Below are 26,764 nucleotides of genomic sequence, written 5' to 3' on the forward strand. Positions count from 1 at the left end.
AAAGCATCTGATGGAAGAACCTTTATTATATAAAGTATGTCATGCTTATTTGGAATTTTGCCAAAATATAAAAAATTTTTGCAAATATTGGGGAGCACTTGATGACTGCACTCTTTTATAAAAGCCATTGTTTTATTGTTTTATTGATGCAGTGGTTTGCTAATTATTTTTATTTTTTAAATCAAAGAAAGTGGTAGTAAATATTTTACATGCTCATTTTTAAATCAGAGCACTTAGCCTCTCCTTCATGTTTCTCAGTAAGCATTAATCTTGTTTCCAGATTATTATTTTATTTCTGTATTGCAACCCTATACTTTTTAATATGAAATTTTATGTTTCACTATAAACCTTAGTTGACCCTAACAATTAAAAAAATACATCAATTCCAACAACAGGTGACTGAAAACAAATCAAATCTTAGTACTTAAAATAATAATACAAACCTATTCAAGCAGATTTAAAATTGCATGAATTAATTCACCGAATTTTTAGGTAATGAATTTAAAAATAATTTTACCTAGCACTAGATAGGTAAAATACATAAAATAATCAGCAAGAGAGTTGAAGCAGACATAAAATCAAGGCCAATTTACTGATTTGTAAAGACAGTTTTTGTGCTTTTTTTTTTACCCAATAATTTATTTTAGGTACAATAATAAGCAAGAAATTTTAGAACAGGGCATGTATGGCCTTTATTTATTATTTTGGTATACAAAAATAGTCCATTCCTCAAAGCTTCCTGGGCATTGCACCAACATACAGACACTACCATTAAGTTCAACAAAATCCTATCACTGAAAACCCACACTCTTACTCACAACCTAGAGTGAAGAAAGAAAATGAGGGTCTTTAAATAATATTTTGTCCAGCCAAAAGAATAACTTACATTTTTCCTAGCAGGTATATCACCAAGACTTCTTAAACTATAGCAATCATTATGCCAGAACAGAGAACAAATTCAATGGCCTATATTGATCACTAGATATTTTAATTATATTTATTTCTGATTATTTTTCTCTGGAGTAATAAGCAAACATGGGAATATAGCATACAATTAGCACAATAAAATGTCTCCAGACACAAGGCAGAAAGAGCCTTTTCCATTCCCTTGCATTCATCCTTTTATCTAGTCCGAGGTGGAAGAAATTAGAATCAAGGGAATGTTTGAGGAAGAAATCAAGGGAATTTTTAAATTGTAGAAATCATACTTTGCTTGTTTAGGGTGTGTGTGTGTGTCTGATCCTTGCTTAGTGCTATGATACATTACCCATGCAGGTAAGCCCTACTTCATTCACCTTCTCCTTTTATCATCAAATCCAGTCCCTTAGATGGAAGCTATCTGGGTGCGAAGGGGTTGCATTTTGTGCCAGGAACAGGTAGAGAAGCAGATGACATCTGCTGTAGCACTTTTCAGGACCCTCAGCTCTTCAGTGATCTGGATGGAATTTATCAACATAATTACCTTTCTGGCTTCTTACTTTTGCATGCTCCCAGCCCCCATAATGAGGGTACTACTTCTGTACTTGCACGTTCATCCCCCAGAGTCCCAAATCTTGAAGTAAATCTTATCCTAAGACAGAAGATGTGTAAAGACTTGTCATATGAGCTCTGAGTCAGGCATCATTAGATTGCTGCTGTTGCTCTCTGTTCCCCTCTGTTTCTATATGCAGCTTTAGACCACACTCTGGCTTGGTCTCCCAGTTGATCCCCTGCATGATACTCCATCTCTTCTTATCAGTATTCCCTGAGAAGAGAATCGAACCACTGAAGGGACATCATCTTATTCCCATGCCTCTGTTCTGTGATACAGATGGTCTACATGCTTGGAACTCTACCTGTTGGTGTCTGCTAGACATCTCCAAAACCCCTTGCAGTCTGCTTTTGAAACCTTCTCTTTCACACGTACTCTACTTCCTGTACAGCACTTCTTGTAAGACTGCCCTGAGATCTACAACTTTCTGCAGTAGCTCTGCTGTCTTTTGTCACTCTGGGGTCCCTGAAATGACATCAGCCAACCTTAACATCCTGTCTTCCAAGACACTCCGGATCAATGGGCCTGACAGCCTTGTTTCCTTGCTCCTATGTCTACTGTCCTCTGGTCTGACCTCTGCAGCCAATGTTGACTTCAGATTTGCATAGTTTACCTTTCCAGCTCCAGCAAGAAAATTCAAACCATACTGGTGCCCTTAGCCTCCTCGTTCTGAAACTTACTTGACAAAATGACATTGGACTCAATATCCTACTAACTTCTACTTGACCTAGGTGTGTAACCCACTCTTATTCCTGAGGTCTGTCATTGGCTGACAGTTTGGCGCTCCTTATCTTGATTTAACCTCTGATTAAATTGAGTGCACAGTGCAAAAAACAAGGAAAGTCCCTGTCCTTTCACTTGTCAGATTGTCTCTGGGATTTTTGTTCTCGTTACCACTCTTTGAATCTAGGGACCTTTACCCCATTCTGCATTACTGACAAAGCATTAAAGTAATTCTCACTAATGTTAATCTTTTCCTGTCAAAGTTTATACATACTACACAGTGCTGCCAAATTCACAGTGTCATGGAGTATAAATATGAAATTCTTAATGTTTTACTTTAAACTTCTCTCTCAGGAAAATCTTTTACTTCACTCATTTTTTTTTAGATGTTTACACATCATTTTTTCCTTGCTGCTTATCTATGAAGAAAAGTTGTCCCTGCTGTATTTTAAAACCTGTGTTCTTGACCAACCTCTTTCCATCTTATCTGTCCATGATCTAATAAGCATATTCCTGGATGCCTAGTATATATACACCTTACAATAAACTTGGAAGATGCAAAGATATAAAACATGATTGGAGCATTCAAGGAGCTCAACATCTAGCAGAAAACAGACATTCATAAACTGAGTACTGTGAACACAATATGATACATTGTGTGGTATATAATGGAAGGAGATGCTAAAGAGAGCAGAGATTGATAGTTGGGAAAAAACACTTAGAGTCCTTCACATTTGCATTTCACATGAATACAAATATAGATGTATTAATTTAATGTGGTAATTGACATATTAATTTTGGTCCATTTAGTAATGAAAAAACAGAAACAAAATTTGTTGACCATCTAGTTCTGTACTAAGCATCATACAGTATAGAAAAAGGAGGGGAAGAGGGTGGAAGCGCATGTCGGGAAGGCAATAAATATTTTTTCAATTATTTTTATTAAATTTTCTTACTCTTATACATGATTTTCAAAAATCTTTAAGTTTCATGGGTTAGATTTTGTAAATCTTATAATAAGAAAAATGACAACATTTGTAGGAGATGATGTAATTATATTTAGTTTCCTTACCTGTCATCTGTCATTATGAAAAACTTAGTTCTGTAGTATAATTTATGAAATATTGCATATTTCATTATTTTATGTTTATATAATTTTCCCATAGTTATTTTATGCCAAAGGCAGCAAAAATGCAGAAATATGAAAACAAGTTACACAAAATAAATTCAGCCAACAGAACAGAGTGATTCTTTAAAATGAATGTTCATTGTTAGTGGTATAACTGCAGTAATAAAAAGAATTCATATGAAATGCCAAAAAATAAAAGGGAGAGCTTCAATGTTAAACACTTAAGTATACTAACTTTTGTTAGGCCTAGAGTTACAATATTGTGGGCAAGCAGACTTTCTTTAAAAACATTCAGAAGTTGCCTAAGTATGTTACTTTTCACTCTAAGATTTAATGTGTTTTGAGGTGATACTGCAAAACTATGTAGCATCAGTATTACTGAGAAAATTAGATATTTTAAAAGATGCTACCCCCTCACTCACCCCCACATACTTCATAAGAAACAAAGTCAAAAATACAAAGATTACTTAAGTCCTTTCTTAGGGGGTGCGGTGGGGGGTGGTCACAATATAGTGTGCTTTTTTTAAATTATAAAATATTTCAGTCATGTTCAGAAAACAATGTAATACCCAAATTTAATGAAAGTTAACATTTTGCCATATTTACTATATATATATATAAAGATATATATATATATATATATATATATATATATATATATATATATATATATACACATATAAAGATAGATTATCAAAATATATTTTCTTAAAGAAAAATAGCAACCTGTATGGTCATGAAGGATCAAACACAAAAGAGAGATTAAAAAAAGAAACCCTGAAAAAACCTACCATCATTAAAGATTTCACCACTTTCAGAAAACGTATACCCCCTATGTTACACAAACTATTCCATAGAAAACAAAGAGAGAAGGCTTCCAAATTCCTTTATGAAATCTTAATTTCCTGGTACCCACGCTGGGCAAAATTATAAGAAAAGAAAGTGATTTAACAACTTACTTGTGAGCAGAGATAGAAGAGTCTCTAACAGAATATTAGTAACTCAAATCCATCAAAGCTTAAATAGGTTTACTAATAAAGAAGAATTTATTCCAGGAATGTGTACATTGTTCAAATTTAAAAAAAAATACTTAAAAATATCTGCTAATGTTAATCACCAAGAGAGGAAATTAAAGATGAAGAATGTATACATCTTGCTGGTAGGAGTGTAAATTGGTAAAATCATTTGGAAATTATCTGGTCTTATCTTACAAAATTGCACATTCATATACTCAATAACCAAAAAAGTCCACTCTTAACTACACAATCACACACACACACACACACACACACACACACACACACACACAAAAATTTGAACAAGTATACCAGGATATAAGTACATGAAGTTCAGAACCGATTTTAAAAAGCAAAAACTGGAAATAATTAAGTACTCATGACAGTAGAATGGGTAAATGCATTGTTTTATATGCACATGTGGAATATTACATAGTAGTCAAAATAAATATACTTTGTCTAGGGGTCCATTCATATCAAATAAAGCTGAGTTTCAAAATGGAAGGAAATAATTAAAACCGTAGCATTGGGTAACCTTGGTTGGGAGAAGCAGGAAGACAGAAGATGAGTATGTAGGCATTGTCAGTCTTAGGGTTCTCTGGGTGGTTGAGTGTTGGTTTTACGGCTGTTTATTGTGTTCATTAGGTATGATCATCTCAATATTAGCACATGAAATTCATCACCTATTCATGAATTTTAATTTCTGTACCAAATAAATATAGAAGGGAAAGTCTTTAATCTAATAAATGTATCTACCAAAAAAATGCTATATGTAAAAACATGCTTAGTGAAGAAATGTTAGACACATTCTTTTAATGTGTGGGTTATTGTTGTTGGATATTTTTAATTATTGATTCCATCTTAAAAATACAACCACATTAGTTGTTGTAACCTGAAAGTTTTCAAAAAGAGTATTATTTCAGAATTATTCTTCACAGTTTAGCTTTCAAGTGTCCCCAGCAACAGTGATTATTTCTTGTTCCTAAAACATAATCTCTGCGTGACAGTTTATGTTAGTTGCTGTTACTTTTTAAAGAAACTATTATTCTACAAAAGAGTAGTAGACGATGCATTAACAGACCACGTTTTTATCATAATGCAGGGTATTAAAAAAGTAGTACACTAAATATGCGACCTCTGTCCCAAGTGTCCCCCTCCCCTTAACAAGACTTCGAAAAATAATTTGTCGAGCCTATAGTGATTCTGTTTAACATACAGATGTGTCAAATTCTGATTCCTAAACTGGTAATTATTTCAGCAGTTTTTCAAATGTACCAGATTTCTCCATGAGAGGAAAGACATGCCAAAATAACCTCTTGTCATACAAAAAAACACATAATCAAGAGACAGATCTTGTGAGTTGTTTATGAGGATGAACCATTTTTTTATTTGTTTTTTTATATTTTCTTGCTGATTGGTTCCATTGAAAATGATTTTCTGAAATTATACTTTTAGTGTTGTTTTAATAATTTCTGCATGAGTCCTATTTTCTTTAAATCAGTATTTGAATTTCATTAAAATATCTTTGGCTATCAGGATCCTTAAATACTTATAATATCAAATAAAAGAGAATTGTATCTCTATTTTTGTTTATTTCACTTCTTATTTTATTTTATTTTATTTTTATTTTATTTTTCTTTCTTTGCAAATTATGTTTAAAATGTTAGCAGCTTTGTACCTAAAGTCCCAGATGGAATATCAAAGACAGTTATTGAAGAGATGTTCAACCACTGGGGAGTGTCGCATGAGATTCATTTAAATCTATAAATGACCCTTCAGTGAAGTGAGCTATAACTTAGGGAGTTTTTAAAATCTTGAATACATAGGCAAAGGAAATTAAATAAGTTTAATATAATGAGTTTGTTCCAAGTGATTTATTAATTCCTTACCTAATTTAGGACTGTGGTTTATAAGCTATTTTACAGTAATTGAAAATATAGTGCATGAACAGTTTTAGTGTTGAAGAATGTGATTTTAAAAATACGAGATTGTTTGGAGCTGATTGCAAACGAAATGAGCCTTTGTTCTGAGACGAGCATATCCAAGAGTCCCTTAATATAGTGCCACTTCTCCAAAGAAGCTAAGTAGGAGCATCTGATTGTTTACATGCATCCAAGAAGAACATTATTTTATGAAAGTTATATACTCTGTATCCAAACCATAACATTATAACTTTTAGGAATATGTCTATTTTGGGCTTCATTATAGATAGATATATCCAGGCCATATTGTACTGTGGGACTTAATTAAAATGTCTTCATTAGATAGTCTCCTGATTTTTATCAGCATCCAGCTCCCAGTTTTATATTCTGCCACTTAATAAGCTCAAAAGACCTTGGACACTATATTAAGGAGAATAAATGGGAAATAAATATTGAGACCTAATGGAGAAGTTTGATGAGATTAGAGTTTCAAGTGTACAACAGCTGCTCTTTATTTCCACTTGGGAGCAAAACAAGTGGAAATTAGCATCAATAACAGCAGAAGAATATAGATAAGATATTTATACCATAAATACATTAATATAAATAATAAAACATGCTGATTTTATGGATATTCAATGAGAAAGTCTATACCCATGGCTTTTAATGAGGCTCTCTCAGGCGCCAATTATAATTTGTGGTGACTGCTGTACCGATGATCTGGAAGCCCTGCCAGATCCACGGGAGCCTGACTTGTCCTTCTGATACAAACAAAATGCTGACAGTGTTACTGACCATGCATTTGAATGCAAATAATTTGTATCCTTTTTATCCATACGATATGTATACTCTGTCCTTTGGACAAAAGTTTTGTTTTTTTTAAAGTTGCCCTTTAGGGTGTTCCACTTCCTGTGTCAAGGGGTCTTACCCCTGTAATCTGCAGACATTTCTCTTCATGCTGAGCCATCTCCCCCCATTTCCCCTCCAATCACTTAAGAACAGCATGCTGACCTGGGCTATTTTTCAACTGCTGACATTGATGGTACAATTTCCCAAAGCAATTTGAAGCATGTACCTCATGTCTGGTTTCTGAAAGGCCCCTTTCCACTTCCTTTTGTAAGGACAAGCGGGGAAAAGGTGACATCTAGGTTTCTTTGCATGTTGTTTTTCTTTGTTGCTTTAGCTTACATATCAATCACCACAAAATATGCACATATCCAGTTAAGACTGAAGAATCTAGAATTAAGGCTCACATGGTCTAATGAAACTAAATGATATTTAAGATTTAATGGATGATTTGCAAATCGTAGGAATGGCAAAGTTTTATATTAACATAAAATGCATAGCTCCTCCAGCAAGCATGGTGCATAAAATTATGTTGTCCATTCTGTCCACTTTCCTACCTTTCAAGGGTCTTTTAATATTTAAGATATGAAATGTGATTTGCCACAAAGGCAGTGTACTTTGTGGCTGTTTTAGTCTCAGAATTCTCATGATTTTCATTTATTTGTCACAGAACAACAAAAAAGATTTATGTAAATGTACATATTGACACATATTTACATATAGATTATTTATGTTTGTAAATGTCAGTCTCTAAAATATGTAATGATTATACAAAATACGAATGACTTTGATAAAATTGTATTAAGCAAAGTAGCTCTCTTTGAAGATATATATTCAAAGAGCTTTTCAAGTGAAGAGTCAACCAAATTCTGGATTCTGAAGTACATGCAATTTTGATCACCATTCAATGAATCTTGAGCTTTACAAAAGATGCTGACACAATTTTCACCTAGGCTCTCCTCTCACTGTGCTATCAAAAAGCACTAAATAATAAACTATTTTAAATCCTTCTTAAAAGCTATGTTATTCTTTTCTAAATCACATGCAAATCATTCACCAGTAATATCCTTTGTTTTCTACTTCATTTGGGCTTTGGCACTGCTGTGATTAAAGTATCTGAATAATATTTAGTGGATATCATTATGCTCTAATCAAAGACTGGTACTATCTCCATTAACCAATTAATAATGACCTATCAATTTCAGACTGATCCAATGAACCAGTGCTCTGAATTCTTAATCATGGAATATGTCAAAGTTCTCAGCCAAATCAAAATCAGGCTTGAAAGATAAACAAAGGAGTTATGTTAATTCTACTCTCCCAGGGTGATCTTATTTTTGATGAATTCAGCAGAAAGTCACTTGCAATAACTTAACAAGAATAGTATGATTCTTTTCCCAAATAATTTTCTAACTTTTATATTTTTCTTCAACCATGTTTTCTTCTTTCTCACATAGAATTTGGAAAAATTGGGTAAGAGCTTACCTGTCAACTTTAGTTACTTGTAACTATAACTGAGAATATTTTTTCAAAACAATGCAAAAAATGAAATTTGTATAGAATATTACAAACATCTGCTCATTAAAAAAAAAAGAACAGAAAATCGCATTATTGTCCCTATATATATTGTGGGTTAAGTGAGTCACCACAAGATGAATAGATTCAGTCTTTTTAATAGTATTTTATTAACTCTGAATGTATTTATAATTTTGGTTGTTTTTATTTTTTAAACTTCTTTGGTATTTAATGAGAAAATCTTTGTAGATGGACTTTCATTTAGAACTATTTTTACACAGGGAGTTTTAATGAAGCCTAGTTGCTTTTCTCTAACGTTTCCCTGAAAACTGCATTTGGAAGGTTCCTCTGGAACTGAGAGAGAAAATTTGATTTTAAGTGTTTCTGTGTTGAGCTTATGAGGATATCATACCCTTTTACTATATTCAACGTCTGAGTCATGACTGCTGCAGCCTTTGATTCCCTTCCCATCATCCATGACTTATACATTCAAATACATGCCAGCTGACGACTTTCCAGGCTCCCTGGGCAGAGTCCCCTGTAACGACAGTGTGGCGATTCCAGCATCTGATGCAGAACAGATGCCAAGACCAAGAGCCTGCTCTGCGGACGAGAGTAGTCACTTTACTGCAACCAGAAACTGCATGCAGTGGCCAGTGTTCTACCTCCCAATGTCCCGTCACACCCATTTGCCCCATAATACAAACCTGGCAACATAGAATCTGATATATTTGGGCTATATCTTCGCTCATTGATACATTCAATATGTATTTATTGAAACACCTTGTATATGTCAGGTGCATGATGTACAACAGAGACCAAGTTTGCCTGTCCTGTGATCTTACACTGGACAAGAGAATACTTTGGATTTTGTATTATTAAGAAAATAAGTTATCCTTCCAGAGGAAAAACAGAAAGAGTAGGAGAGGCTCATTCTTCAGACCAGCCAAGCTGTCCTGCTTAAATGTCCGCTGGGCATTAGTAAACAAGGCTGGAGGCAGTGTTGATATCTGAAGGTCAAGAAGAAAATTCTCACAACTGCCTAATAGATGGTGAGGGGCAAAGGGGAACCTTTATGACCAGTGTGCTGGCAAACACCAGGGCCATTCTCTCTCTGTTCAAGTAAAGAAAAATAAAACAAGGTGATATGAAGCTTACATTTAAATATGCAGAATAACAAAAGGATAGACATTATTCTAAAGGTGTGAAGAAAAACTATGAAAGTAGAAAATTGTTTACAGAAACAACCAATGACTAGAATGTATATTGAAGTAGTTTCTTAATGAGTAATAGGATGAGATGAATACTGAGATGATGACGGAGTTATCTTAAAGAATAATGAATTTCAAGGAAATGTAAAAATTTAGCAGTAGAAATTACATTAACAAAAATAAAATCCATAATATTAAGGACAAAATGGCAAAACTCTGACAATGCAAAAGAAAATAATAAAAAATGAAAAAAAACGAGTGAGAAATAATATGAATAGGAAAAATCAGAACTCAAGATCCAGTCTTTGGAGAATTGATCTTCCAGAGAGAGACACCAAAAGAAGCAGAAGCAATGTATTAAAATATACGACAAGACAACCTTTTGAGCATAACTGTGTCTCCCAGAAATGAGTCTACAGCTTGAATGGGAACACTTTATTCTATCCAAAATGAATAAGAGACTCTCACCAATATATATTCTGATATATGTTTATGATGACAATGATGATTAGCAGTAATAATTTGAAGAATAAAGAACAAATATTGTATTAAGTTGATACAAAAGTAATTGAGGTTTAAAAGGGTAAAAATAATTGCAAAAACCACAATTACTTTTCCACCAACCTAATAACTATCAGCCATGTGGGGGGGGGAATATTTTATTCAACAAAAGGTGTTGAGAAAATTACTTTCTTTAAGAAAAGTATGAACCTTATGTCACAAGTTCTAATCACATAAAGCCAAGATGGTTTAGATGTGGAAGGGAGGGAGGGAAGGAGGTAGAGGGGGAAGAAAGAAGGCAGGAAGAAGGAAGGAAGGAAACTTAAAAATAAAACCCAGAGGAAATTATAGGAGAAGATGTAAATCACTTTAACTGATCTAATTAAGTAGAAGTTCTTTTCAGGCATACAAAAAAGTGTAATCACAAAGGGAATGAGAAATAGATTTGAGTATAGGAAAATTAAAAACTTGCATGTCAAATACAAAATTATTTGATGGCAAATTAGGAAAAAATGAAACACATATAACAGAAGCCAATGTTAATATTAATGTTATACAAATAGTTCTTAAAATTCTACAAGAAAATTTCTAATCCAATAGATAATAGAAAAAGGACATTAAAGAGACTATATGTACATATTATTAGTAAGACTGAAAAATCAGAAGCATGTAAATTTAAATATCACCATTTATGTACATTCAGTGAAAAAAATGCCATTTTTCAAATTGTCAAAAATGTAAAATTTTATAAAACATAGATTTGGAGAGTATGTAGAGAAAAATCATATACTGAAGATGGAAGTGTATCATCTTTCTGGAGACAAATGAAACAATGTGTATCACATTTCCATTGGTAGGTCCTTCATGCCTATAAGGAAACTTATAGGCTTCCTTTGCTCAATGTTGCACCATTGAGCAAAGATAGGTATACATGGAAGTTCATTCTAGGTTTTTACTGATGAAAAGAATTGGAAACAAATTTAAAGACTATCAATGGGGTACCCATTAAGTAATTTTCTTGTTTACTTATGTATCCATGATCCAGAATGTTACACAGCCATAAGTATTATTATTTATTTGTAAAAATATTTCACAGTAAGTGACAAAATGTAAATTATAAAACCTCATGTATACTGTGAGTTTATTTTTATGACAATATATGGGAATAGCAAATGTCTGAAATGTGAATATCAAAAGATCAACAAAAATTAACTTTGGATAATAGAATTACACGTTATTTTATCTAGATTTCTTATGTCTTTGGACCATCAGAAATTTTCACAATGAGTGTTTATTACTTTTATGTTTGTAAAATAAACCTATTTTTTCATATTCTTTGACCAAATAACCTTAATTTTATCCTATGTAGATGTGATAGGTGGCCAAACGAAAGGACTAGGATGTCATGAGAGTATTACTTTTAATAGAAAAATTGAGGGTAAAGGGAAAAGTAAATGTTTCACAGTAAATAAATGATTGTGGCAAATCCTTAAAATAGCTTGTTAGGACAGAAAAATCATTTATTGACCTAGATAATTACTAGTGAAATATTTTTTAAAAACAAGAAACTAATTTACCTGCAAATGTGGACTAACAGTGTAACCAACATCTGATAACTAACAATCTTGTTCAGATGCCAAGTACAATTAACTATGTGTCTTAAATGTACCTAGGATTATATACAAATGTTTCATGTAACGTTGAGGTAAAAATGATTTATTAAAACCAAAATGTCCAAGCATTTTGCCCATCATTCAATTTTTAAATACTAAGTTTTTTATTAGCTTCAAAGTTATTTCTGTTTAATGTTTTAATTTTAATTACAAATCTCTATGAAGTTTTCAAAAATGTAATCCAAAATAACTAATACAACCAAAAAGCAAAAGCTAAAGTATTTTAGACGCAGCTGAATGGTATCTTTCTGTGATAAATCCCTTTGGTCTCTTTGTTCACTTTCCTGGCACACTTATTTATCTGCATCACGTTTCATTTTCCTCACCCCTTTAAGAACATGTCCATGAAAATCAGCTGACTTCCATACTCTTTTCTATCTCCTTCCAGGGAGCCATCTGTCAGGGTGTTATGCAAATATCTAAAATATAGTTTATCTTGACCTTTCTCCAGCAAGTGCTTTTAGTTATTCTACACTGTTTTTGTTTTGTTTTTTAAAGTTAGACACTACATAAAAAAAAAAAAATATATATATATATATATATATATATATATATATATATTTCACTAAGACATTACAGGATGTGTTACCAAAAAAAAGTTATATTCCTGCATAACCCTTCTGCAATGTTAAGCCTCTCTCTATATGTATCCCTCTTTCTTCACATTTTTAAGTGATTTTTCTTAAAGGAAAAATCACTATAATTTGGAATTTAATTTTCTCTTCTAGTATTATTTTAGAACCATTTCCCTATTGTAATATGATCTTAACATTCAAACGCACAACATTCCGTACAATTAATTATATTATTTTTAGTTAACTGTTTCACCCATAAACAGGAATTTCAATTGTCTCAAATTTTCTCTACTTCAAGTAAAGATGAAATGACTATCTTTCTATATATCAAAATATACTACGATCCAGAGGTTGCTTCTAGGACAATCTGGCCACCCCATTTTCCTATTTCTATATTTATTCTTCTGAGACCAACATTAGATTCTTCCCCCAGATTTATTTACTGTTTGTTTCGAAGTCTTGTATAACCCTGACTATATTCTTTATATCGTTTTACACACTTAAATATTATTTCATTTAGTCCTCATAAATCCTATGAAAACTACTATCCTCATTTTTCAGATGAAGAAGTTGAGCTGTAAAGAGATAAAGTACTTTGACCAAGGCCAGATAGCTAGCAAGGGCAGAGCCAGACTGGGAAGCCAGACCATCCAGCTCCACTAGAATATGCTGCCTCTCGCAATCACATTCCTGCAGGTCAGAGAGGAATTTTAACTAGTTGCCTTCCCCAGTAAAAGCAGGTCGGTACCACCGTGACACTGTGTTTCCTTGACCAGTAATGTTATCTTATGTATAGACATAAGAGAAAGGCAGTTAGCATTTCTGCTATGATATATTGTGACATCTTTAGCTATGGGTTGATTCTTATTCATAGAACATACTTAGAAAGTAGGTCTAGCTCAATCTAGCAAAACCTTTATTGAGGGATCGTTACATGCAAGGCACATTTGATACAGATCTAGATACGAAGTGAAATGCACTAAGCCAAAAATCTACCCATGCGCCAGCTCAGTGCCCTAAATAACCTGCTCTACTTGAGCCAAACCTTGGGAGGTGAGGGTCTCAGACAGCAGAAGGCTTTTTGTCCAATATGTTTATAGTGCAACTTTAACTCAAAAAATCTACAAGGGTGCAGAGTGGTCCTGGGCTATGGGTAGGCATAGGTCCAGAGGAACGGACTTTCCTGGGATCATCCTGTGTGCTGCGCACGGAGGGGGACATGTCCGTGAGTGTCTCTCGGAGTGAGATCTGTGCATGTCCTATTGTAGCAACCTCATGTGAAGTGTGGGATGCTAATTATTTTTACTGAAACAAGGTTTGCAAGGCCTGGGAGTCTAAGTTTCATGTAGCATATCTTAGGACAAAATCCAGCTTGAAACAGATTGCTGACTATTTAAGTCGAGAAGTTGACTTAACTGGAAAAAATAAAACATTTCTAGATCAAAAGGAAGAAAAAGAAAAAAAAAAAAAAAACTGGAGAAAGGGGAGCAGTTAGAGTGGGAGAAAAACATATCTGTTAGAAAGAGCCAAGACACACAACTTAAGGAGAAAACATCTCCACCCTGCAGGAAACCCAGCTGACTCTAAGAAATACACTGAAAAATAGATGCTATAAGACTCTTCACTGCGTCTTCTCAGCTAGGACTTATAGAAGGTCACGGGGTGAAGAACCTAGCCCTGGAGGTGTTCGTATTCTTGGTGACAGTTTAAGTTCCTAAGTGTTTACACCCTTGATGGAAAACAGTGAGTCAGAGTACTGTTAGACTGTTGTTTTTATTTTGTTGTGTTTTGTGTGTGTGTGTGTGTGTGTTTCTATTAATTGAGTGTCAACAACATCAAGAGCACTTTGAAGAATGGTGTCTATGCCTAGATGTCTCTGCACAATTAGATTTGGATTTCGGACAGCAAAAGCAATCTATATTTTTAAGCCCAGACTGTTAAAAGACAGGGCTGCTAGCACACCTCGTCTTGTAAAGCCAGGATTGTTTTTGTCTCGGGATTAAAGTTGCTGTTAAGTTTGAAGAGTGTGGCAAGAAAGCTTTGAGATTCTCCAAAATTTTCTGAAATAGTCACAGAGAATGGGGCGGGGGAGGGGAAATTATTGTTTAAGAATCTACATATATGTATGGTGGGACTTTGACTCAGAAAGATATGGATTTGAATCTGGGATCCCTCCTTTACTCACTGTTTATCTTTGGATCATGCATCAAGTTATGTTAGGCATCTATTCCCCTCATCTTTAAAGTGAAGAGAATATTGTGTAGGGTTGTTGAAAGGATTAGGTCAGGACAGACATGAAAGCACTTAGCACAGTGTGAAGCAGCAACAATTTCCTTCCCAAGATATTATAATTTGCCATTCTGCATGGCTGCTGGACACCAAGATGTTTCAGAAGATCCAACACGTGTCTGGAAAATAGCAAAAACAAAAGTACAGTATTTTATAGTTTTGTCAAACTTTCTTTTTTTTTTTTATTAAATTTATTGGGGTGACAATTGTTAGTAAAATTACATAGATTTCAGGTGTACAATTCTGTATTACATCATCTATAAATCCCATTGTGTGTTCATCACCCAGAGTCAGTTCTGCTGTTAGTGCTTCATTAAAACTTTCTAAAATGTTTTAATGAAGCACTAACAGTAGTTTTCTGTCTTAATCCATTGTCCAATTTGAGCCTAACGTCATCCATGAAAGAATGTTTCAAAAAGTGAGCAAAGAGCCCATGTGAGTCTTTAAAGAAATATTCCTAGACTGTGAAACATTGGCAACTTTTTTCATATCTTTATTGATGAGCATCTATGTCACTACAGATGCTCTGTTCGGTGCATTCTCATAGCTCCCTGCTCATTCCTGGCCTGTATCTGACCTATGACTGTCTGTTTGTGACCATGTACATCTCACAGGATGGAGAACCTGAAATAGAAACACAAGGACATAGTGATTGAAAGCCACCAAGGTCACACGTGGGATCATGACAGTTAAAGATGATAAGATCAAGGATGTAGCAGGGTGCTTAGTCGTAGGAAGTAGGAGGAAGTAGGTGGCTATTGTAAGAGGAGAAAGGAAGCCATAGATCAAGGAAAGCTAATGAAACAAAAAGTAAAGGTCTTATAAGAATTGTCCACATGGAAAACAAAGTATTCTATATATTTTTTTAAATGAGCATCATTAGACGTAAGACCAGGCACATGAATTAGAGAACGAAGAGGGAGAATACTAAAATAGTAACTGTTATGTATTCTTCTTTGATTAAAAAAATCCCTATCTTTTGTATTTCAATTATATTTTGATGAATTTAATGCTTACCAAATCACCATGGGTCTTACGCCCTTTAACTATATATTTTGCAGGAATGGACACAGCATGAACACAGATCCCACAAATCATGGACACATATTTTAATACTCCTTCAGTTTTGAAGAATATTTGACTTCCTCTTCAACATTTTTAGGATTGTAGTTTTCTGAAAGATAATTTTTATTAGACGATGATTATTATTACTCCATTATATGTTGCTGAACTGATTAAAATTCATGGAAACAGGGTTGACTTTTTATTTAATATTTAATTATGAAACATCTAACATCATTTTTGTTTTTGAGGTAGACACAGCTATAACTTTATTCTTATTATTATTGAATTGACCAGTAATGTTAGCAAATTGAATTATAATACAAGCTCTGGGAGATAATGATCAGTCTCAAGAAGGTCAGCCTTACCGGTGCTGTACTATCTCAGTTACACAAAACTGCACAGCTAGATGAATCTCTTTAATATAAAATTGACTTATAGACTGAAATGATCATCATTTTATTTTTAAATGGTCGAAATGGCTGTTCAAGTGTTACACTAAGTTCACCCAGTGGCAAAATCAAAATTACAAGCCAATAATCGACTCAGTGATTAGTTTCAAAATACAAATAATCAATGAGTTTTTGGCTTTAGCATACATAATTCTTAAACTCCTGAGTTCAAGAGACTTGCAAGTTCATAATGGACTCTATTGTGGCATTTAAAGTATGTTTTTTCCTTTTTTTAGGTAGATCTTCTGGTCCCTACCAAAGTGACTGGCATCATTACACAAGGTGCTAAAGATTTTGGTCACGTACAGTTTGTAGGCTCCTACAAACTAGCTTATAGCAATGATGGAGAACACTGGACCGTATACCAGGACGAAAAACAAAGGAAAGATAAGGTAAGTCATCCAGGTGGTTTATAACATGCAGAGGTAAAGGATTACATTGGATCCAAGTTTGATTGAATGAACTATTTATACATCTATATTGAAAATAACAGGTACATGCATTGAAAAATTTGTTAAGTAAAAAACTTTAAAGAGCATCATTCTATAGGAGTTTTTAGTCAAAGAATGTAATGGTACAACCTATGGAAAAACAAGTAGCTTTATTAATAACATTTTCCATATTATCCATTACCTAAGATTGAGCTTGTTTTATATACCTAATGGAAATGGATAATTTATGATAAATAACATGCAAATAGTTATTGTTTCAGCACATGGTTCTATTATTGTTATTATTAAAATGCATTACTGGTATTAGAAAAAATGTTCTTTGGGGAAAAATAATTCAAAGTTTAACTAAAAGATTTTTAAACTTCTTGTATCTCCTTGATTATTTTGACAATTAGGAAATTTAGAAATAGACAAGTTTTGACTTTTCTTTTAGTTCATCAAAATTAAAATATAGGATGTTTCTCTGCTTAGTTTCCTTGATTGTGTTGTAATTTAGAGATTTGTTTAATTTTTTTGACCTATATAATCAGTTTTAATATTGTAATAATAGATATATATCAATTCACCATATAGTTCTACTCCATGAAATTACTAACTGTTTTTCTAAAAGTTTCTATCACTTCAAACATCTTTTCTCAGTATCTACTGGTCTGAATTTCAGTGGGACCCTGGAGAATGGAAGTACCCAGGGATAATATCAATAATTAGTTGGATCAAATGTTAAAATATGGCCTCAGCTGGACTAAAGAAATTGAAATTAATTCATTGCTTAGAGTCTTGTTTCAAAGAATCCTAGCTCTCTATAGACATCAATAGAAACAAAATTTCTTAGTTCAGTGATTTGCATAAAAATATAACACTGTCATACACATTAAATATTTCTGAGTTAATGATTTTGTTTCCATTTTATGTAGCCCTTTTATTCCCTTACTGTTATTGTATTATTAACCAAAAGAGAGTGGGAATACATTTTTTCTTCAAGTGTTCAAGGCAAAATTTATAAACTTTTCCTAGAAATTCTAAGCCTGCAGTGGCTATTTCAATGAGTCAACACAGTCTGAATTCAGTTCACACAAAGTTTGTTTTAGAGGAGACATGGTCATAGGTTTAGATTATAAAAGCTACACTTACTTACTTTTTAACATCTTAGAGCACATCCATTTGGCATCTCAATATATTCATTTAACGTCTCAGAACATGCACACATTTTACATTTTACTATCTCAGAAATCGGTGTATCTTACAATGTCACAATTTAATTGGGAGCACTTATTTTCTAGAAGAACATAACATAATGCCATATTTTATAATCAATAGCATCTTAGACTCAATGAATATTGAGTATTTTGTAAAATTTTCTTCAAACTTATTTTTGAGCTGTAGACAATTATCTGCCATCATTTATTGCAAATAACTATTTCAGTTTCTGTCTTTCACCTTTTACAGTAAGCATTCTGTTGCATAGAGAATGTAAATATGTTCTGTAAGATGAAGATTTTTAAACTTCATAAATTATACATCTCTTGAAGTTAATTTTAAAACAGATAAGTATTTTCATCCTTTATCCATGTGTAATATCCACTGAAAAGCACATTTATAATAACGAAATCCTTATTTAGGTGATTTAGGGAAGAGGTGTAAAGAAAAATATGGTTAAACCATTGTACTGGTGAAATACTCCTTTGTCTCCGTTTACATTAAGCATGTGATTTAATGGTTATATGTGAATAATTTGAAAATTTTCCCTGAATTAATAGGATGGAAATTTGCATGTTAATGCATTTTATTCCATTATCTTAGTCTGAAATGTATGTAAAAGTTTTGTGCCAAGTTGGCCAAGTTACTTGATAGTGTTGTTCAGGTTTTCTGTATCTTTACTGATTTTCAATCTGCTTGTACTATCAGTTACTAAGAGAGCAATGTAGAAATCTCAACTATTATGAGGATTTCTCTACTTCTCTTGCTGTTATATCAGTGTTTGCTTGATGTATTTTGAAGCTCTGTTAAAAGATGCATGTACAATTAGGATTGTAATGTCCTCTTCATCAAATAACTCCTTTATCGTTAGAAAAAGACTTTATCTCTGGTAATATGTTTTGCTCTGGAATCTACTTTCCCTGTATTAATAGTGGCACTTGAGCTTTCTTTTAGTACTACGTTGATATGTATACTTTTCCATCCTTTTACTTTATATTTGAAATGCATTTCTTCTATGCAGCACATAATTGGGTTTCCTTTTTTCCAATCCAACTATCTCTACTTTTTATCTGGAGTATTTATATTTGATGTGCGTATTGATGTAATTAGGGTTTAAATCTATCACCTTGCTCTTTATTTTCTATTTGTCATATCTATTCTTCCATTTTTTCTATATTTTTGCCTTCTTTTGTATTAATTGAATATTTAATGATTCCATTTTGTTTCTTTCGTTGATTTATTTGCTATAACTTTTTTTGTTGTTATTTTGAAGATTGCTTTGGAGGTGTAGCATACATTTTGAACTTATCAAGTCTACCTTCAAATTAATGTGGAGCCCAGAAGCTTACCTTTATCAGCACAAGCAAAACAGGTTATAGCTATAAATCCAAGTGCTAGGAGCCACATTTGTTATAGTACATGATTGTGATTTTGACATTCCCAAAATAAGTCTTATTGTAAAGAAACAAATATGCTCCCATTAGGCAAGTTGGAAAATTATGAGTATAAGTTGACACATTCAGTGGAAAGGATATAAGCCAGAAATTCCATGTGACACAATAAATCACAGTGTCATCTACCTATCCAGTGTAAAAATTTCTGAAAAATTAAACTATTTTAATATTATAAACATGACAATTTGGCTAAACTCAGCCAATGTAAGTGGTAGTTTTAAAATCAAACTTAGCCAGGTTTTTTGTTTTTTTTTTATAATATGATATTTTTATAATATACTTTTTACAATATAATCTGGTATAATGAAGAAAAGCCTTAGATAAGTTTGCTGTGTATTACTGAAACAACTAACACCAATAAAGAGTACATAAGAATGCAGCAATTACTATGATAATAAAGAAATGCTTTATATTGAAGAAGAAACTGCAGTGTACAAACATCTCCATTCCTACAGAGAAGGGAATTTCATAAAATAAATGAGAAAATATATTGCATGAGTTCTTTGAATGCTTGGGAATATAGTCATTTATGTACCGGGGGTGCCAAAAAAAATGTATACACATTTTAAGAGAAGGTCAACGCTGTTCAAGCAGTAGTGTTCCATAATCAGAAGTGTCTGGACGCTGATGGGAACCACTATGAACACCTCTTGTAATTGCAGAAGTCAAACGTGACTTGTATTCATCTTTTGTTATCAGTATATATTGTTTATTACAATTTTAATAGCTTTTTTTTCTTAGAATGCATATTCAATTTGGGGGCACCCCCGGTATATGTTTCATATATATATTATTTGGATATATATTTTTTTGGACAAATAATTATTGTGCTCTGTTGTTATCATTGCTATTATTAGTAGATATTTTACCTATAATTTTATATATCCTTTATAGCTGTGTTCTTCTTTAGAGAGACCCTGAACAACTTAGCAATTAATTTTTCTAAAGTTGAACAAGCCATTTCCTATTGATTCTTAATATTATTTGTGTCTTTTTTCCCATGGTTACTTTCCATAAGGGAAAAATGTCTTCAGTATTTACGAGTGCAAAATCAACTACAAGCTTTCATCCAAATAAATTTAATAAGTTAATTGAATATTCCAGGGCAAAACATGTGCTTATATATATATTTTATATATACACATTTCAGAAGGAAATATTTACAAAGTTTACTAATTCCTTTGTTGTGTCTTTCTTTTTTTATTGACTGCTTGCTCTAATAGATTTTGGAGGTGTAGGTGTGGAATCTGATATAAAATTGGAAACAAGATTACTTCAGCAAAACAATAACAAAATAATAGTGATATTTTAGGTTTACTCTAAGTGCTGTAAATGAAATCCTAAAAATGTATGAATGTCCTTTCTGTTTTCCATTAACCAAAATTGACTAAGCCTCAGGGAAGCAATGCCACGGAAAAATTATATATATGCATAGGAGAATCTAAATATATACACATGAATGTATATGTATATGTATATGTATATGTATATGTATATGTATATGTATATGTATATGTATATGTATATGTATATGTGTGTGTACTTGCACACTGAAAGTGAATTGAAGAAAAATAGCTGCCTTGTTCTCTTCATTGAGATGTCAGTTTTTCACTACCTTCCCAGAGCTTTCATAAGAATTTTTACTATAGTACTCTATTTTTTGACAAAATTCCACATTAAATCTTTCATAATTGAGCATGTAATGATACTGTCTCCTTACAGTGAGACATTCTTATTTTTTCTCTTTCTAGTCTATATTTTCTAACATTTAACTAACTTTTACATTTCTCTACAACATGGATTGAGGTATATTTTTTATTTGAAAGTCAAATGTTCCTTTGCTCTCATGAAAGTGACATTTGTTTTATAGCTTTGGAGCTGTTTTTTACTGCAGTTAGCAGGAAAATTACAAAACTTGACAGACACTTTCGGTATTTAATTTTTAAGGTTATAAGCCAAGGTCAAACAATAATAAATTTCAGGGAGAGCACTTAGATGGAAAAATTAGATATTAAAATGGACTTTTCATCTAATATATTAGTCATAAAGTCATGGTGTTTAAATAAACCTGAATTCACAACATGGGAGCTGTCTTCTTTGGGGGAAAAAAGAAGAAGCTGGTAATATTCTATTTTGTCTCCCTCACTGAAAAATTATCCAGATTTTTTAAAACAGAAGTCAAAAAAATTGCAACTTTACTTTTCTGTAAAATAAAATACAAAATCCCGTTTCAAATGAGAATTTGTCTTTAAAGATGAATGACACGTATTCATCGAGAAGTATCCTGCAACACCTTGGTGAACTCTGTAATTCAGTGGTTACCAAAATTGTCTGATCATAACACTCATGCAGGAGCTTGTTAAGAAATATAGATTTCTGGGCCCTGACTGACTCAGACTCTGGGGAGAGCTGGAGCCGTAAATGTTTACAGAGGCCCCCTAATTTGAATAATAAACAAGTGTGGGAAAGATGACTGACACCAAATCCAAAATTAAGGTTTTGAAACTAAATGTAGTTTTGTATTTCTGTAAGAATGGAATTTATTTTGTTATTATTTAGGACTTTGGTTGGCCTCTAATTTGTCAATGGAAGTCAATATGAATCGATGTTTCCAAAGTAAGTTTAGATTCTAATAAGCTTGCCAGTTCTCTTCTGAACACCAGAAGATAGACACGTATTATCTTCAAACAAATTTTAAATTTAAATAATAGCTTTAGGTAGTGAAGAACACAGATTAGGTGGAAAACTTTCTAGAAGAATGTAACATTTATATTTATTCAATTATGTGTTCATTAAGCAGTATTGTCTACTCTGTGCCAGATGGATGGGGGGAATATCCCAGTATGACATAATGGCTCCAAGAACTCCCGATCTAATGAGTAGCTCAAGAAAGGCAGAATAAGTTTATGCATCCGCTTATTTTGAAGAATCAAAATATAACCTATTCAGTGTATTATCTGATCACAACTCTAGGAAAGAAGTAGCACATAGCTCATGTTCTTTTCATAAAAGTCCATGACTCTCCAATAGAAAAATGAGTTCCTGGTATTCTCTACTTCCTTTCTTTTCTCAACATTGAGGTGAAAAAGAGAAGCAACATAACAATCCTCATTAGTAAAGCCTCCATAATCTGTGTTGGAGGATATATTCAAATTCCACAGTAATTACAGATCCCACAGGGCATCTTGTCATTCCTACTGAAGCTGACACTCTCCGTTAGCTGAAATTAAATTTGAATATTTAAAGCCTAGAAGGTCCAGCCCATCAGTGAGGCATGCTGAATGAGATGTCAGCCCCTGTAGTCAATAGCCATGCTGTTCTTTTGAAATTGGAGCTGGGTCAGAAACTTAAAATCAGAAGAATCCCTTTGGAGGTAAATAAATGGATTCCTCAGTGGCAATCAGTGAGGAGGATAGTAGGAGGAGAGTGATAGCAGATGGAAAACGAAAGGGGGTGAATTAGTCTTTCAAGGTGGAGCAGCCACATGTGTCTGAGCAGTGGGATCAAGGACAGATTGTCTCTATCTTGCATGGAGACCATTATTTTCATCCACTTAGAGCGTTGTTACTGTTTTCAAGTAAGTCAGGGAGGGAAAGAAAGGAAGCTGCTTTTCTGAAAGTAATTTCCAAGAACTAATTGGTTTAAAAACAAAAAAAAACAACAAAAAAATTCAAAAATAGCAAGTGAGTTGTGCCCTTACATGGTAAAAATTCCTATGTAGCTACAGTAGAGTACTTACTTAGGTATTTGGTGAGTGATTTAGTTGGAAACTTAAGGAGACAATATAGTTTCAGAATTGTCTAAAAATAGAGATAGTCTTGTTTAATTAAATAAACATCATCTGATATCACTGGTATTGAGAATTTTATCTGTTTTCTTTCTTTCTGTAATTCAATAGTATGGGAACTGACTAGTATATGGTTGGTGAAAAGAATACAAAATTGCCCATATTCACATAAATGTTGGTTTTATTGGATTTTCGATCTCAGGATGCCACCTGAGAACGTTTCTATTTTGGCATAATGTAAAGTTCAGTGATGAGCTCACCCTTTTCAATTTTAAATGATATTAAAGAGCCCTACTCAGGAGTAGACAGAGATAATAGTTAATATCATGATTCCACTTTTAATGCAATAAAAACTACATGGAATTAAGGGATTGAAAAATGGTGCCAATGATGGGTCCATCAAGATGGACTGGAGTTCTAATAACATGCAGAGACAAAATATTTAGTGAAAATATGAAAAATAAAGAAGTTCAGTTATTTCTATAATCTATGTAGTATACCGACTAAATAACTCAAGGAAATTCTGTAATTCCTTATCTAGTGTTTATAATTCTTGCTGTTGCCAAAAAAAATTGAAATCCCTGTAAATTTTGCCCAGGCCTCTGAGCAAGAAGACCACATCTCAGGAAATAGCCCAGTGAAGAACTGATACACCAAAGTGACAGTTGTCTGCAGTTCTAAATCTGCCTAGTGGACTAAGAGGGTTGAACCACATTGAACAAATTAAGATTTGGAAAGCAGCGTATCATCACCAGTGAGTAGTGTGATAGCAGTTGTTTAGATGCACAGAGAACAACATGATGGGGACTCTTATCAGAATCAGTTGTGAAGTAAGGGATTGGGGTCAGAAGCGAGGCAGAAGACTAGATGCACGTTCAAAGGCGAATAAACGGGACTGTGTTCTATGTCCATGTTTAACACGAGCAGTGTCCTGCCTACCCAAAGATGTTTGTTCCTGAACCTAGGGTAAAGAAGGAAGAGCAGGAAAGGAAGAGATGAACAGGAAATGGGCTTATGGAATGGAGGTGAGCAAGGAGAGGGTTAATAATTTAAATAATTATAATTGAAGAATCGAGTAGCTAGCTACATGCTATAAGTAAGAGACAACCTAGAGTGACAGACTAGCCACAGGAACAATCAGAAGCTATTGTATCTTAAGGAGCTCATTAATTTAAAGAAGGCATTCGGTTTTTTTGTAGACAGCAATAGAAAACTAGTTGTCTTTTTTCAAAGATCGATTTTGAAGTTTCAAAGAACATTCTTTGTATGTTATTTTACATTATGCAATATTAAAAATTGGCAATGTAAAATATATGGTGTATTTTGGCTAATGAAGTCTTTATATTAGATGGTATTTGGATTTTTAAATTTTCTTTATTTAAATCAGAAAACAAAATCAGGGTGCTTGTCTAAGAATACACCACCAGGTACCGTGTTTCCCCGAAAATAAGACCTAGCTGGACAATCCGCTCTAATGCATCTTTTGGAGCAAAAATAATATAAGACCCAGTATTATATTATATTATATTGTATTATATAAGACCTGGTCTTATATTATAGTAAAATAAGACTCGGTCTTATATTATATTATATAAGACCGGGTCTTATATTACTTTTTGCTCCAAAAGACTCATTAGAATGGATTGTCTTTCTAAGTCTTATTTTCGGGGAAACATGATAGTCGAAAAAACAAGTAAATATCAAGCACAAAATCCATAAAACTCAACAGTTTGAGGCTGGATTAGAGCCAGGAGGGGGAAAATATCTCCCGGCTGCTGTGACTCATATTTAGTGACAGTAACATCCCAGCACAGATGCTATGAAACATCATTTTCAATAAGTTTAAGGAGAAAAGAGAAAATAATGCAGGGAAATACAATAACAAGGAATGAATATGTGTTTATTCTGTATGTTAATTATCTTCTATTCCAAAAACCCACAACTTTTTTATTTTCAGAAAATTTGATAAACTACCTAAAACGTGAAAACATATAGTTTTACTAGTTAACAGATATTTTGCATGAATGGAAAAAGATATGTGTGAAAAACACAAGGAATGTGTTACATAACAGTGTTACTAAAGTAAAATGTTCATAAATTTCAAAATACTTTTTATTATTACATACTTTATAGCCTTATTTCCCAAAGCTCAAATGCTGAACAACTTAACATTGGCTAATGTTTGTCTTCCTAATCAGCCATCAGTCATTCGAAATGAATAAAAATGTCTGCACTGAAAATTCTGAATACCTCACATTTATGATTGACTTACCTGTCATTAGATGCAATTGTAAGATGACAGTATTCCTCAATGGAAAATAATTACTCAGTTTTTGTTTAGAGCATACTTGCATTAATTACTACTGTGAAGGACTACCAAAAATTAGCCCAACTATGACTCTATGAACTGATTAAATCCTTTAACACTTAAAAAATGTGGATTGGTTATCGGTCCCCAGTAGAGTGGTCAAAGTTATCAAGCTTTAATAAATTGTTTAAAATTTAAGTATGTTATTATTCACTAAATGACAATAATGAACTTGACAAAGGGCTCAGTGTATAAATTTAAAAATATATACATTTTTAGTAGAAAAATTACAGAGTCCTATTTAATGTGAATCTGAAAGTCATCATTCTTACTATGAAAATGAGTACTTGATCAGACTGAGTAAGACAGAAACCATATCATTGTATTGGTTGTTGAAACTATGCATTAACCATTGGCTGGAATGCAGCAAAATATATGAACTCAGTTTATTTCTAAATCATTACCAAACTACCAATATTTTGACAGTTTAACATATTTTGAAAGTAAAAAAACCCTCAAGGATATCCGTTTTACATGATACACATGCTAGTTTTACTATCCACTGTCACACCATCAGCTGCAAGATGTTGATAAATTAAGTCTTTAACACTTTCAAAATGAATTAAAATTTCAGTCTTTTTCTACTTTTTCATAGTTTAAATCTGTAAAAGAATAAAGGATACCTGTCATAGTTCCATGTTTGTGAGAAACTATAACAGGGTTTCTGAATCTGTCAAACCCTCTAAAATGACCTATTGGGCAGTAATTCTCGTGTACTTCCTTTGTTGGATCTCAAAGAAAAAATGTATTAATATTAATATGTATGGAGCACTCTTGAGACACACATTTGTATTAAGTCCCTTGGGGCTCCTATTAAAAAGGCAACACATTTCTCAATATGATGAAGCTTCTGGTGTAAGATGAGACACAAAATCGATTAAAAGATAACTTTATAAAGTAAAAGATAAATCCACTGAATGTCCTGCATTAAAGGACATTCCTCCCTATATTTCTGCAGCTGTGAACAGATGCCCAAACTGCAGAAGACTGAACACAGGAATTAATTTCCTGCTTTCCAATAAAGCAAGAAACGAAATTAATTTTGTACAGATAAATGAAAT

The 26,764-nt window shown here is 32.9% G+C and overlaps 1 protein-coding gene across 1 annotated transcript in view; it reads left to right on the forward strand.

The window, feature by feature from the left end:
* The window catches only part of EDIL3 (EGF like repeats and discoidin domains 3), a 385,902-nt gene that overhangs the window by 346,373 nt on the left and 12,765 nt on the right, over positions 1 to 26,764 (forward strand). Inside the window, exon 10 of the mRNA XM_019746385.2 lies at positions 16,682 to 16,837. Coding sequence (XP_019601944.1) covers positions 16,682 to 16,837 — 156 coding nt within the window. The remainder of the gene's footprint in view (positions 1 to 16,681; positions 16,838 to 26,764) is intronic.

This window comes from Rhinolophus sinicus, linkage group LG03 (assembly GCF_036562045.2).
Source record: "Rhinolophus sinicus isolate RSC01 linkage group LG03, ASM3656204v1, whole genome shotgun sequence".
Taxonomy (NCBI): domain Eukaryota; kingdom Metazoa; phylum Chordata; class Mammalia; order Chiroptera; family Rhinolophidae; genus Rhinolophus; species Rhinolophus sinicus.